This window comes from Agrilus planipennis, unplaced genomic scaffold (genome assembly GCF_000699045.2).
Source record: "Agrilus planipennis isolate EAB-ADULT unplaced genomic scaffold, Apla_2.0 scaffold165, whole genome shotgun sequence".
Taxonomy (NCBI): Eukaryota; Metazoa; Arthropoda; class Insecta; order Coleoptera; family Buprestidae; genus Agrilus; species Agrilus planipennis.
This window is the reverse complement of record NW_020439087.1, coordinates 431139-447406: the sequence shown is the minus strand read 5'-3', so window position 1 is coordinate 447406 and position 16268 is coordinate 431139. Positions and strand designations below refer to the sequence as shown.

At 34.0% G+C, this 16268-nt stretch overlaps 2 protein-coding genes across 6 annotated transcripts in view; one reads left to right on the top strand and one right to left on the bottom strand.

The window, feature by feature from the left end:
- Positions 1–16268, top strand: part of LOC108738082 (rho guanine nucleotide exchange factor 10) — a 207177-nt gene that overhangs the window by 70896 nt on the left and 120013 nt on the right. For 2 of the 5 annotated variants that reach the window (XM_018471323.1, XM_018471322.1), the window contains exon 1: positions 98–238. The exons of the other annotated variants lie outside the window; for them this stretch is intronic. In XM_018471323.1, coding sequence (XP_018326825.1) covers positions 163–238 — 76 coding nt within the window. In that variant the 5' untranslated portion in view covers positions 98–162. Of the gene's footprint in view, positions 1–97; positions 239–16268 lie in introns of those variants that run through there. 5 annotated transcript variants of the gene reach the window in all.
- Positions 9442–12831, bottom strand: LOC108738084. The gene is made up of 5 exons (XM_018471327.2): positions 12721–12831; positions 12229–12401; positions 10472–10709; positions 10264–10411; positions 9442–9725 (listed from the first exon to the last, which is right to left on the bottom strand). The coding sequence occupies exons 1-5, from the start codon at positions 12752–12754 to the stop codon at positions 9605–9607; spliced, it is 714 nt and encodes a 237-aa protein (XP_018326829.1). The 5' UTR covers positions 12755–12831; the 3' UTR covers positions 9442–9604.

Below are 16268 nucleotides of genomic sequence, written 5' to 3'. Positions count from 1 at the left end.
GTACATACCATATATATAGATATCGTACATAACTCATCCATATTGATGTGATGTCGGCATTCGGTCCATTACTGACTTGTTTTCTTTTGGTTTTCAGTCGGACGAGCGCCGGGCACGGCCGATTAGCATGTCGTACCTGACACAATTTATCCGATATCACTAATGGCCCGCCCCGCCGTCTGCCCCCTCGGCCACCCTTCTTCTTCTAGTTCACCACCACCGCCGCGGCCGCCGGCAGGTATGTGTGTTGCTGATTGTATCGACTGGCTAACAGCTTTCTGTGCATTAAAAAACAACAACGAAAATAGAAAAACCGGAAACAAACCCAAAATAAAATTACCCCCTCCCCCCGTAAAAGCTTCTTTCCGTTGTTTTACGTCCGCAGGACCACCAGTAGGGTCAAAAAATCGCATGTCTTTTTGTTTTGCTTCCGGCTAGTCCCCGTATTTTTATCTATGTTTATTTATATGTATCTATATGTATATGTAGGTATGTATGTCTGTATTCATGTATGTGAATATTATTCTCTTTAAATCTTGAGGCTTTACTTAAGGTAGGTATTAATAGACAAGAAGAGACAAATATTTTTTCTATCTACTTATTTGTATAAAAAGCCTTTCAAAACTGTTTGGTTATTGTTGTTTATAATTTTTCTAGGGCCTACTTTCTTATTTACGAAAAAGATGATATTTTTTATGATCAGCTGATATTTTTAATTTTTAATTACATATTTATTGCTACATGATTAAGTAGTGATACGAAAAATTGAAAATAATAGGAATGCTACAGTTTCTTTCTACTAATTTATGCTCGTATTATTAACATCATAAGGTCGTCAGTCCTAAGACTGGTTGGACACGCATCTCCACTCTTTTTTATCCTAACCTATTTGCGAACAGTAATCTAACGTAGGTCTACCTCTACTCCTCCTAACTCCCGTTTATTGCCTCTAATATGTTTCTGGTTAGACCTTCATGCCTTAGAAGGTGTCCTACCAACCTATCTCGCCTATTTGAACATTTTATAATTAAAGTTAAATCATAATGTGTATATACCAGTTACGAGTTAAAAACCAAACAAGAAAAATTTTTATTTAGTGCAGTCACTAAGGAAGTTAATTTTTAATAGTTTTTAGAGAAGCAGGTGATATTCTTGGATAGATGTTATTGAAAAAACACACGTATTCCATACATTGACTAAATTATCCATTTTAGCTCGTCTGTCATAAAAAATGCCAAGAAAGCAACGTGTGTAATTTCTATTTTCGGTGAACGTTTTGCCTTACCCGTATAGAAGAGGTCCACGTGTGGTTTTTGTAAAAATTGTGTTTGTAAAAAGGACCTATTCATCATTAGAGTCTAGTACACTCACTCGGTTACGAACAGCGAGCGGTAGAACCGTTTGGCAGAATCGCTTCTTTATTCGCCGTGTGTCGCGAGCTTAAACAAAATGCACTTTTTACGACGACGGAGTACACTTCGCTTCTCGACAAATAAAAGATTTATGTTCATACCTACTTGGTCTCGTATAAAAAGAAATCTAAATCTAACGTTAGCGTTCTTACAAAAACGTGAAAAATGAAATAGCGAGGGCTAGAAGGTATTACGTTTGTAGCAAATGGACTATTTCCAATTGAAAAAAGGTATACGAATTTGAAAATTGTTGCTGTACAAAAGAAATATTACAAAAGTTGTCACATTTGTTATTCCAATTCTAGAATGGATTTAATGTTAAACAATCATCGTTGCTGATTCAATTACGAATGAGAAATTCTAAAATCTTTTTAAGGTAACTGCCTGATTTAAAGTTTATTCTGTTTCAGTTTTTCTTCTATTCGTGCAGCGGTTCTCTAAAACGGTATAAATTCATAATTAAAACATAATGCATAATTTTACTAATTTATCGTATTATAGACCTTATAATATAATAAACCATAAAAAACACAGTGTTTCTTAAACTTCTACGTGTAAACGTTGTGCTTTATATCTACTTCGGAGAAGTAGGGTTGAAACGTCGCAGTTTTTAAGATCAAACCCAATTTTTAAAGTAAAAATCTCTTTCTTGTCTCTTTATTGACTTTAATAGTGTCCTTTGTTCTCTTATTAGTCTTCCAATACCTTCTTATTTCTTCTTATCGATAAACCAGCTATCAAAGCTGATTAGGTATGATCCAGTAAATATATATAGGTAATGGATTAGATTAGATTCGTATGTAATCTTCGGATTATTACTGAAAGTAGGCGTTTTAGGATGGTCGTCATGAGATTTTCCCGGTGGTCTGTTTCTTTTGATTGTCGTAGGAAAAGGACGAGTAATCCGTCTAGTTGAATTATTGTCACGAGGTGTTTTGTTCCTTTGAGTTTTTCTTTTAATTGTTTGTTTTAATTACCTGATTATAATGCATTTTGATTATTTTGTCGTGACCGGGTGTAAGGTACTAAAATGATAAGAACAACTACAACAATAACCACTTTATTATATGGAATTAGATAGAGAATTAAATAGAAACGTTCACAGAAAGAATCTTTTTTCCAATGTACATCAACACACCTTAAAAGTTAACAAATCTACTTACAATGATGGGAGCGTTGTAATCATCCCGACCAGGAGGTAGTGCCACCAACACTTAGGGTTTCCCACTGGTTATACTCTTAAGGGCAGGGTGTTTTTCTTAACGCGTTCTTGAGTCTAGTGCTCGCGATTAGCTTCTCGATCCCCGTTCACACTCTTTGATGAACCAGTGAATTATTTTGTACATAGTTCAACATGGGTCAATCACCGGTTCTAGAAGTTTCTTTAGTTTAGCTGATTTAACGAAAAACTGACGAAATTTGCGAAACTAAGTAGACTAGAAAGCCTGTTTGTCTTTTTTGATGACTTCGTGAAGTTCCATAATTTTCACAATAACCAGAACTACCGAAATTGCGTCAATTTCCGCTTGTACATAGATAATTCTTTTCGTTTACTGTTTCATTACTGTAGAATGCCAAATACGCTTATTTTATAAGTAAATGAACTCGATATCTGTTTTATGAATTTCGAAAGAATTGCAACCTTATAATTATCAAATATTTAATTAATTTGGAACATGTTTTAAAGTCTAAAATGGTTTTTTGAGTTTCCTTAAAACTTCACTGCGTGACATTATTTCAATTAATTAATATGTACGACAAATAAAGATTTCCGAAAAAAGCTTAATAGCATTGCAAACAAACATGGTTCACAAACTGCAATCTGACATGTCCATCCAATTGCTGCATTATATTTAAAAAAAAGTAGAAGCGTGGGCTGCTATCTACTTCATATCATGTACAGGTACTGGTCGGCCGTATCGTGTGGCCTTTTGGCACGTAAACTAACCAAACATCGCCCGTAAACGTGTCAATAGGAAATTGCGTTTGTTAATAAATTGCACTTGCATAACTTTAATATCGACACTTATTTATTTATTGCAATGCTTTCTGGGCATCATTAAACTTTAAAAGTAAATTATCTTCGCACTTTATATAAGCTACTTCGTTGATTAGTTTTTTTACGACCTTACCCCGTTTACCTTCGGCGTTAATTTTATATTTAATGGAGTCCCTGTTTATACATTGTAATATACGAGATGTTTCTAAAGTAAGTGCCCAGTTTTAGAACACCCTATATATTGCGTTCTTGTAGTAATCCAAGGGTCATGGGATGATGTTACATGAGCTATACTCATATTCTTACAATGAGCTCGTGAAAAGGCTTTAATAACTAATCGAAACTGATTTATTGCAATGATCAGCCAGAAAAGTGTTCACATTCAAATATGGCTAGGCGAGTAAATAATTAGCGCTATTTACGTAAGCTTAGGCGCCACCATTTTGGTATAGTTTTTATAATTGATGACATATTTGCAACGTAACTATTAATTTATTCAAAGAAACTATTAAAATTATCTTAACCTATTCTTACCGAATTAAATCAACATCTGTTTTTTTGTTGCGATGGTTTCATTTCGTCTTTGACTTTGTCGTTCTTGAGTGTCCCATATTTCACCACCTGCAACCCAGCCTGTGTAATATGTCTCGACGGCATTGCTATTACGTTTCCAAAACTACGAAAAATTTAATGTGTTTGCTGTTGAAAGAACTTCTGCAGTATCGCAGAAATATAAGCTCTCAGAACTGTCTGAATAATAATGAACTACCGGCGAGTGTATTTCCTGTTCTTGTGAACATTTTCTTTTAAAAGAAATCTCTTTTGCAATATACGAATAATGGGAAGATATCGTCATTATAAGGTCGTCAGTCCTAAGACTGGTTGAACACGCGCTTCCAATCTAGAGACCATAATACAGAAAAAGGAATGGACACAATCGAATGCAGCCACCAACAGGGAAGGTCATGTTATCCGCATTTTGGGATTCTGAAGATGTAATATTAGTAGTTTTCCTGCAAAAAGGAACCACAATTACAAGTGCTTATTATGCCATTTTAATTGCACTAGCTGATAAAAAGAAAAACGTTGAGGAAGTTAAGTATAGATGCTTTCTTGCACCAGGATAAAGCAACCAGTCAAACGTCCACTATTGCATGAGCTACAATAGCTAAGGCGGGCTCTAAATTAGTTAAACATCCGCTGTATTCGCCAGATGTTTTCCCTAGCGATTACCGACTGTTTCCAAAACTAAAAGAATTCTTGCGTAGTAAACAATTGTCATCAGATAATGTGGTGATATGCCCGATAAATTAGTGAATTCAGAGACAAATAATGGTCAGAGACATGCTTGATAAAAAAGTGTTGAAAAATAAATGTAAAATATTTAAGATATTAAATAAAATAGTATTTTCTTAATCTGCTGAATGTATTTCTCATTATTGCATTATCAAATTTAACTATTTAATTTACATTTGATGGCATTATCTACCTTAAGTGGTCATTAAAAGTATGGGCTTGTGCTGCGCTTAATTGATTTCTGTGGAATATTTTTTTTTAGTTTACATATAAGATGAGAACAATTTCAAAATTAATGACAGATACATCCTTTATGTCTGTAAGTGGATTTTGTTGATAAAAGGGCTTTAAAAAGTCACTTTGACGTCCATATGTTTTAGAGAAGCGAGACTTTTAAAAGCAATGGCATAAAACAGTCATTTGTCAACACAGCGAGAGGCTCAAATAAATGCGCGTTTGTCATGTACAACAAAACTAGATAAATCTCTTCATAAATGAGGCTCATCGTGGCGTGGTTGCTGTTTAACGTAACTGAGATGTAGTCGAACTTTTAACTTGGACTCTCGTGAAAGCATTGCCACCATTTATAACTGAAGAGCAATCGATCATCTGGATATGTGGCGGTAAATAATTGAATAATTGTTTTCATCTGTCTTTTCTCTTCCTTTAATAGGATCGTTTTTAAAATGATTGTATGGTATGATAAAGACAATTTTAGGTTGAGATTACTTTAAAATATTTCGACCATATTTTGAATGTGTTTGTACGGGTTTTACTTATGTGAGAAAAGTAGGGTAGTAGTATCTAAGAGTATTTTACGAGATCATAGTCTGATGATTGAGTCAGCGGGCATTTAGTCACAGTAACTACCATATTCTATCTCTACGACCTAATAAAATAATTCGAAGTGGACTGTATTCTATCAAAACTGCCAGACGCGGATCGCAGGCAGCTCCGACAGAACAGAGACCAACTTTTACCTGCTGTCTTAACAGTGCGTTTCAGAAAATGTAGCATCGTGCTACAGGTGGCGTTCACTGTGCCGTTTGTAGTATTTTCTATGACCTAATATTTGTATGTTAAAGGTTTTGTGGTAATTTGTAGTTACAAATTCCTATATCGGTTCAAAGATTGGTTAGACACGCACCTCCAACCTAAGTGAATCTAATCTTTATGTCCTTGTCCTTGGTTTCTTCTGCCTCTTGTAGTATTTTGTAGGTCCTTTTACCGCGCCTATCAGGGCTTATGTTTCAGTTTTTATAAGTCTTCGTAACTACTAGGTTTCGATCGCTATCTATATCTGCTCCTGGATAACTCCTACAGTCCTCCTAAATTTTTGTCTAAAAAGAAAGTAATGTAACTGATATCTCTCTAAATCACCTCGCATCTTCCACGTATACCGCCCTCTAAGGCGCTGCCCTAATAAAGTGTTCGCGATGGTTAAGTTATGCTTATGGCAAAATTCTGTCAGTCTATCTCCCCTATCATTTGTGTTGCATAATCCAAAACAACCTGTTACATCGTTTTCACTTGCACCTATTACTTCGTTGAAGTCTACAACTGTGCTTGCACTAAACTTAAGTTATCTGCATATTTTGCATCAACGGCTTCATTACTGTAAGATGACCTAAACATATGGATTTGCACCATTACTGGGTTTTACCGATTTCGTCCTATATCTTTTCTGTAAATAACTTTACACTCTGCCCTGCTTTCTCATAAATTACAATTCTTATCATCGAATTACCTTTTACCTGTATGTATTATTTTGAAGTTTCCACTCCAGAAGTCTTCAGCTTATGGTCAACGGACTCCATTAATTCTGTATCTAATTCTAGCCTATACACTTCAGCTAGATATTAAATTTTCTAATGGCTCTAACATTTCACGCTCCAACTCGACAAATATCTCATCTTCCCTTATTGCACAGCCCTTGAGGTAGTCCATCTAAATGGAGGACTTTTGTACGTTCTTTACTTTTTGGTACATTGTGCTCAGGATATTGTAATGTGCTGGTTTCAGAGTTCCATACCGATCCCCGTGATCCTTGCCACCCTAAATACTGAAAGAGCAGCTGCTGTATTTTTTTAGGGACTTGTCTTAATCCGGTTTCTCATTAAGAACTCCCCGTTATGATTGAGCCTATAAAATTTTAGCATGCAATGAATGTCTCTCTCTTGTCGTTAAATAAATGTGTAGGTACATATATACCAGTTGCGATTTCAGGATGAACTGTGTTCAGCGTGACGAGACAGCCGGAAATACTCTTACAAAGTGGACACCCCAAAAAATCCAATCAAAGCTTATCTTTTTTCCATTATTTATTCGTCAGTTTACTCCAAAAGATGCGATCACATCGAATTACTATTTTGTTAGATTATTTTTACGTACTAGAAGAAAATATCAGAGAAAGAATTCATGAAGCGAGCTACAAGGCATAATCTAAAAAATGGTGTAGGCGCGTCCAGACGGCTGCGGGTTTTGAGTTTGACAACGTCTGCCTGTTAGTTTTACCGCCGAATAAGTCTTGATTGAAAGGCAATGGAATGGGTTTTTTCTTGTTTCTTAAAAAAAAGAAAAAGCGACAGGACACTTTCCCTTAACATCCCCTCTTTGCATCTCACTTAAAATATTACTTAATTGAAAAATGTTTTAAATAGAAACGGAAAATCAATTCTTTTACTTTATATAATTCATTATCTGGTATTTTTTATGAGACCTGGCGGTATCGGAATAAACACAAAAGTGTGCTTTCCAAGATAGCAGCCGAAGCGTAAGTCTCTACACTGTACCAAATCGATTGTCAGTAGGTACAAACTATTCCCCCTGGTAAATTGTTTTTATGGGCCAAATGGAATTACATCTGGAAATATTTAAAAGCCTGATTATCCTAATCAGACACTATGTACTGGAAAATACCATCTCTACAAGCGGTTGGAAAACCTGATATGTAATAATAAGACTCAAAATCGGTTGCATCTATGAAACACACACGGGCACTTATTCACAAATAATCCAATAAAGAGGTGTCCAAATTGTAATGCACCCAATATCGTATACCTAATAAATTTTTAATTGTAGCAACAACCAATATCATAAACAAAAACTCATTCTGGTGATATCAGGAACAAAAGTCAGCTAGTAGAAATCATTATTAAAAGATCTTAAGATCGATGATAAAGCGGAAAAACAGTAGGGAGCTTTAGTGTTGCAGTTATTTGTTTCCGAAAATGTTTCATAAAGTTGTTAAAAGATTCTCAATATTTCGGTTACAAAAAGTCGACGGTTTCCACTTGCCACGCTGGCTTCCTTTCTGACTGGTACCTAAATTTCAAAAGAAAATTGTCAACGTGGAGAAACACTGCCTGCTCTACCGTCTGGTTTATTTATTGGTATTTTAGGATATTGTGGAATGAAAATTATATTTATAATAATTAAATTTAATTATTTTGCCTTTAATAATATAAAGTAAATCGTTTTGTCCAATTTTTTCAGTGTCTCACAATCAGTAATGTATCCGTTCTGTTGAAATTGTAAATATCTAAATAGTACATCATTTTTTGTATTGGAAGCCTTTCTGGTGACAATCCATCAGATACGCTTTCTTACAACTGCTACATAATGTAAAACGCAAACGCAATATATATCAGCGGAGACAAAATACAATAGATGAATGAAAATAATGGAAAACCATTCGTATCAACCATATTTCGCTGGCCGGATAAAATAGCTCCACTATTCCCTGGAACAAAGGGAAACGAGAAGACCAAAGATAAATCTGGATCGACAAACGAAGAATAAAAAGTGACTCATATCAGCACGTTTCAAAGAATCAGGCTCATCCCCTGGTCCAATAAAGGGACATCGATTTAACTTATTCTATTGGAAAAGTTCTGGAACTTCACCCTTGATCTTTCTTGCATTTGAATTTACTGAATGTAGAGTGCCAACCTTATTTTCAATGGAATTTATTACAGTCCGTGTGTATCATTTACATACTCCACTTTGTTCTACAAATGTACAGTCGATTCATCATGAAAACTTTCTACGTTAAAGAAAGAAAACTCTCTCATTAGAAGATCAATATATTCTTGTCCGTATATTTACTCAAATACAATAAAATTAGCGTATCTACATGTCTTAGGAATATAAATACAGAACCGCCTTTTACATTTTATTGTTTTTCGAAATAGGAAAAATTGGAATTTATTCTCCATTCTTTTTGATAAGAATAATAATAAGAAATTCATGAAAACATTTGGCGGAGTATATGGTAAGAACATATAATGTCTGAAAAAGTAAAAATGCCATTCTCAGAACAACATTCTTCCTCGAAAAGCTTGGTCGAAACATGTAGGTAGTTCTTTTAATAAAAAGTAGTTTTATTACTTCGAAGAAATGTTTGTACCAAGAAAATAATATCTAGTTACGGCAGTAACTACTGATATCTACTACTAACTGAAGTATTTCATAAGTTAGACAAGGGCGTTATTAAGGTATCTGTTTATCCAACTGAAAATCGACGACGACATAGCTTACCTTTAAGTGTTTATGTTATAGAAGCAGTGATTTATCGAGACTGCCCGTGGTGTGCCGATGAGACCAAAATTGCGATCCACGTAGGGTAGATTTGATAAATTGCTAACCATCAAGGACTTATTCTGTTCTTATCAAAAAAGTAATATTTAAATCTAATCAAAAATACAGATTACGTCATAAAATGTTAAAAACAAATATTGGTCTATATGTTTATTGTTGTAATGCTTTTCTGAGCATTTTTTTCTATACACTTACAATTAGTTAAATAATACAAATGCATATAAAATCGAACTGTTCTCTCTAGAATACATGCAATTCTACGTCAGTGGGCGACATATTTATTGTGAAAAAAAATAAATTATACACAGAATTTTAGTAAGGCATCCATGAAACCTTGGTTTATATGAAGGATCCCATTATTTGTAGGACATTGTTCCTGAATTGCTTTGCCAAAGCATGACTTGACTGTCCTCAATCCACTAAGGAAAAAATACTTGTCATATTATACTAATAAAAAGGCAGATACGGTAAAAATACCGAAAGCAAATTATTTATTTAAAAGACTGGAAAATATGACGGTGTTATAGAACACATTAAATAGCTCAAATCCAAACAAGACATTAAATGTGTTCAGTCGCTGAGGAAGGTAACTTTATCCCAAAGATGTCTTAGGACATTTTATTGTCTTGTTTTAGCTTTGAGGTTTCAGCTATCTAGTGTATTCTAAAACATAGTACGTTGAACATTGATTTATTTATAAAAGACTAAAGTTTAATTTTGTTTCGTACATTGACACGATGTACCTAATGAAATTATCGAAAAATATTAAACTATCAGATTAAAAAATTGACAGTTTTTTCATTTTTATTGCAATCTCGAAAAAATAACTATTGGTTTTCTAAATACTTTCATTGGAATGATGTGTTAGTACGTATGTTTATCTAATTGGACTAGGGAATCGAATAATAATTTTTAAAACATTTTTATACTACAAGTAAATGATCACAAAATACTTACTCGCAAAATAAAGGCTTTGAAGGATTGTTGAGGTATTCGTTCTCAGGAGAAAGCAGATTTAGTAGGCACCTGTCTGTAGAATTATCAAAAGCAACTTCATTTTTGATCATGTTTGCCATACAATCAAATCCGTCTAAATTCATAAGTTCTGAAAAAGTATTAGAATAAATTTTTTAATGTTTATAATCGTGTAAATTTCAAATTTTACCTTGAAGTGATACAAAAATGTCCTCACACATGAAGTCGAAAACGGAATTAATACTTCCAATTGCAAAGTCTCTTATGAACCATTTAGTGTCGTCATCGAAACACTTGATCAATCCGGGAACTGCAGCATTCAAACAGGATCGTATGTGTGGTCGCTTTTGTCTGCATACTTGAGAAGGAAGTTCAAATTTTTCTGCGGCGACGTTTTGAAGACATGTTGAAAGTTCTTCACGGGTTTGCTAACAGAAAAAGTAGTCAGTCGTTATAAAGATGAATTGGGTAACTGTCTAAACGATGGCCCCCACCCCCGAAGGGGTTGAGGTGGGTGGGATCGAAAGAGGGGCTCTCCTCCACCACTGTGCCATAAAAAGTTCATGGCGGTCTCACCCCCATAAAAAGTTATGGGGGTTAGATGGGGGTGGTGGTAGGGGGAATCGAAAAAGGGTAAGGGGGGTCGAAAGAGGGTGGTCACCTGAGTAAAACCCCATAAAAAATTTGCGGCGTTGAAAGTTGATTATTTTGACAATTTTCATACACTATAATTCAAATTAAATTCGATAAAACAAAATATTTTCAAGCGGATGGAAGTGGGAGATCGAAAGAGGGTGGTTACTTGAACAAAACCCGATAACCTAACCTAACCTACCCTATTGATAAAGATATTTAAATAATGTTTTATATAACTTTCTAAATATTTTTATGTATTTTCGAATTAGTTTTACATTTGAATATTGTTTAAGAATGACTATATAAATATTTACATGCCTGAAATGTATAAAAATTGGCATATTTATTAACTGTAAACCCCTATAACTTTTTATGAGGGTGAGACCGCCACTAACTTTTTATGGTACAGTGCTGGGGCAGACCTCCTCTTTCGGTCTCCCCATCCCTTCCCCCCTAAGGGGCCATCATCTAGACCTTTACTATGAATTGAATTGAAATATTGAAAAGACTAAAGTAACCGACAAACGTTATATTACGGCCAATCTAACGATTCACATGAATTCTAATATTTTTGTTGTCTCAAACGTTAAATATATTTGTAAAACATTGCGAATTAATTTTTATTATGTTAAACTATTAAAATTTTGAGACTTCTACAGTATCACATTATCTTTTGAAAAAATTATCAATTATCTGTTTCTTGATTTCCTCAAACATAATATATAATGTCAATATTATAGTCATTATAGCCAGGATTAAGAAAAATGGAATGAAAAGTGGAATTATGCTCTACTACCAGAAAGATGGCAAAAGGTGTTGGACCAGAACGGTATTTGTTTATTATACGAAAACTGTCTTTCATTTCCACAAAAAAAAAACGAATTGACTTTCCGAATAACCCTATAGTTCTTTACTATAGGTTGCAGGAAAATTTATAAGAGGTAAATCTTTCGACAAAAAAATATTGTGCGTACAAATTTACATGTGCAGTTTGAATGTATTATAACATTTTGGTTCTCAGGTTAGAAGGTACGTCCGAATAAAAAAACGGAATCCTTATAGGATCATTCCCGTGTCTGTCTGTCAGATGTGATAAATAAATCAGTACAGCCGTCCGAGATTAGCGTAATAAAAGCACTTTACGACATAAAAGGTTAAGTAAATAAATTAAAATTGACTACTATCACGTAACTTCCTTAATGCTTATCACTCCAAATATACAATCATGTTGCGGTATTGTACTTTTGCTCATCAAGGTTTGTTTGTTAAACTGCATGCAATAAAGAAAGCGATTACTACATTAAAACTTACCACAAACTTTTTAAATGCGGCTTTTCCCCCAGTTTTAGTTTTGCAAATACCCTCCACCATATCGTCTACTTGTTTTTCAAGTTGTTGGGCATTTTCCCAAAATTCCGTTTTAAAAGATTCTACTGCAGATTCTGATGAATCGGAAGAGTCCATAAGAACGCCATGTGTAGTTACTAAAGTTGAAAATTAATTATTATGTTAAGTGATTACGCAAAAAGATTTCGATTTACTACGAATGTGTATTACTTTAAAAACAGCCTAGTTTTATTTTAAAGATCGGTAATTTAACATTCAAGTGAGAATTATGGCAAATGAACCATTATATCTTAATACAATTGTAAACAACGATTACTTTAAGTCGCAATTAATAATCACGTGTTCGTTTGATGTTAATTAGTATCGAAACTATATCAATTTTTATTCCACACCAGTTTTTGGCGTTCATGAAACAAGTTTTCGGTAAATTTATAATACTTATGTAAATATACTTACATAAAACAAAAAAACACACTGTGAAAGAGTTCATTTCTGTTATATTTTATTGAATTATTTGTTTGAAGTATCTGCTTCAACTGAAACATATACCAACTGCTTCGTTTCCTTTTATATTGGAGTCTTATTACGATAATGAAACTTAGAATGTTATGTATTTCATTTAATAAATAAACAGAGATATAAATTGCCCTGATGCACATAAATATTACCAACTTGCGATTAGCCGTATTTCAATGAATTAATACATTTAGGTATATGTATACATATATTGATGTCATGGAAGCGTTAATATTAAATGGAATAAATGTTATTCATAAGTTTTCCTAGAGAAGTAAACATTAGGAAGGGAGTCAGACAAGGATGCACACTGTCACCTCTACTTTTTAATCGAAGACGCGATTAACATCATTAGCGAGTACAACTGTAGGGATAGATATACAGGGGCAAAAGATTAGTATGCTTAGATTTGCAGATGATATAGCAGTATTAACATCCAGCAAGGAGGAGTTAGAGATAGCTTTAAATAAAATGGAAGTGGTATTGAGAAAACAGTACTGTATGAAAATAAATAAGAGTAAAACAAAAATACTGGTATGCAAGGAAAAGAAAAGGAAACGAAAGAGCGAATAAGAAAATAGGGGGCTGTTAAGTGCTAATAATTATCTGTATTTTTTACAATTATTTTATTAATTTTTATTAATAATTCGAAAACTTTTCCGGTTAGTTAGATTTAGTATTGTTAATTACTTTCATTACATTTCAAATTTCTTTGTTCCTTTGTCAAATTCAGCTTTATAACATTTTTTCAAACATTTTAGGTCATACAGACAAAATGTACGTGATGAATTCAATAATTCCTGGTAGCATAAATGAGGTTTTTCTGTCACTAGTACCTGGCTCATTGTTAACTCTTTCATACCTATTTTCAGAACTTTTCTATATCTGGTTATACTCAACACCCTCTCGTATATGACGGAAATTCCTATATTTATCCACCACCATAATATCTTTCATTTAGACATTCACCCCCTTTCTTAGTTGTTCTCTAATTTTTAAGTAAATTTAATTTTGTTAGTTAGTATGTAAGAAACCTTCTCATTAAACATATTGAATAAAATTCGCTACTAGTTTTATTTAAAACATTCTAGTAGAACGGGAGTTCAGAAACGCAACTTCCGAGTGGTCTCCGGATAATTTTTTATCTCACGACTGCACAGAGGCGAAGAAATGGCTGATTTTCGGTATCTGGGAAATCAGATAAGTCAGGACGAAAGGAGTAGTAAGGATATAAAGCAGAGGATATCGCAGGGGTCGCCTTCATTAAAAAGAAGTCACTTCTATCCCCGTGAACGGTTAATTTAGAAATTCGGAAAAGATTGTTAAAGGGGTATGTTGGAGCGCGGCGCTGTAGGGTTACGAAACATGGACAGTGGGCGCTACGGAAAAGAAAAGGTTAAAAATGAAGTTCGAAATGTGTTGTTATAGGCCAATGATGAGGATATCATGGATTGAGAAGGTTACAAATGAAGAGATATTAGAAAGAATAGGAGAACAGAGGACTATGGAAGTCAATAGGAAGTAGGTGAGATCGGTTGGTAGGACACCTTCTCAGGCATGAAGGTCTAGTCAGACATATTAGAGGTAGAAACAAGAGTAGAGGTAGATCTAGATTAGATTACTGTTTGCAAATAGTTAAGGATGTCGATTGTTCTAGTTTTAGGAAAATGCGAAGATTAGCTTATGATAGGAAACAGTGGAGGTGCGTGTCCAACCAGTCTTAGAACTGACAACCTTATGATGATGTAGTTTTCAGCAAATCGCATCAGTAATTATAATGAATTTACACCTATATATGAACCTTGTATCGCAGTCAATTCCAATAAATTGGTTCTTTTAATTCTTTTCACAAAGGGAGTGCTGACTAACTAAAGTTTGGGAGGCCTGTACTACAGTTACATTATCAATTGTGTGTTACTTCGGTTATATTGAGCGAATATGTTATTAGTCCAAAAAAATGCTAAAAACAGTTTTTTCCTTTACAAGCCGAAAACTTTGTTTTGACTACAGTACAAAGGTTGTTGAGAACTGAAACTCTAAAATGAGTCATTAGTCAACCTGTCGATTCATTCTTCTCCAAGAATCCGTAAAAAGTACATCTTTTTTAAAAATTCTTAACTTCTGCTCTGAAGTTATAGCTTTTGTAATGCATGACGTAACAACAACTATAAATTTCTAACAAAAATTGTAGTCTTCATATGTACTTGCCAATCCAAAATTTTGAGCCTTTGTTCATGTGGCTTTTCTCCAAACATGGTCACATTTTGATTATATAACGAATTTGGAAACTGTAGAACGTTGCCTAAAAGTACGTTTGTATTCGTGACCTAAGATTCTGTTAAAACGCATTAGAATGTTGACAAAATCGCGAGTATTTGTGCTAAAGACAGAGTATTAGTTAGGCAGACTTCACATACAATTAGACGAGGCTAGTAGTTAGAATTGAGCCTGCGTTTGGCATGCGAAGATATAGGTACGATATACAGTATGGGTCGTGGTGTAGTTCACGTATTTTTTTTTCGTTTGATAAATCGCGAACGATCATTTACCAAAATTCACGTGAACAAGGACGATCACGACACGTAATGTTTTCTTCGCAAATTGCACGTGTCGAAAACACAATATTTAACAAGAACAGTTATGAGTACTTTTTATTTAACGTTATCATTTTAACCGACAAGAACAACAATATGTTGTGAAATTTAACGATTAGTTTATCTTGTTGTTGTAGTAGCTAATTGGTCGTTTCCTTTTCAATTTTGTTGTAATATAATATAACTAATAGTTTCCAGAAGAAGATCTACTAGTCTTTGGTCAAAATCATCATTATTACCAATAATAGGGTCGCAAGACACGTTGCTCAGTCATATTCCAAAATTAAAAAAATCATAATCTTTTCAACATTTTATTGATTTATTCTGATATGTGTAGAAATATACTTCTACGTAGTAAAATAGTTTTTTTAATTAGTAAGTACTTATACAATCCCCGCCCCATCTTATTTGACCCAGTAATTTCACTAGTAAAACCAGTGATACTTTTTGTTTAATGAATATTATTTAAACTTTACTTAAGCAAGGCAGAAGTGATATTTTAGGAAAGCTAACTAAAATGACAAATAGAATAAGTTCGTAAATGTCTAGATGATGGTGGGATCGAATTAGAAGGTCTCCCCCACTACTGTACCATAAAAAGTTCGTGGCGGTCTCACCCCCATAAAAAATTATGGGGGTTAGATAGGGGTAGGGGTAGGGGGATCGAAAGGGGGTAGAGGGGATCAAAAGAAGGTGGTTACCTGAGTAAAACCCCATAAAAAATTTGCGGCGGTCTCACCCCCATAAAAAGTTATGGGGGTTGAAAGTTGATTATTTTGACAATTTTCATACACTATAATTCAAATAAAATTCAATAAAAAAATTATTTTCAAGCGGGTGGAGGTGGGGGATCGAAAGAGGGTGGTCACTTGAACAAAACCCGATAACCTAACC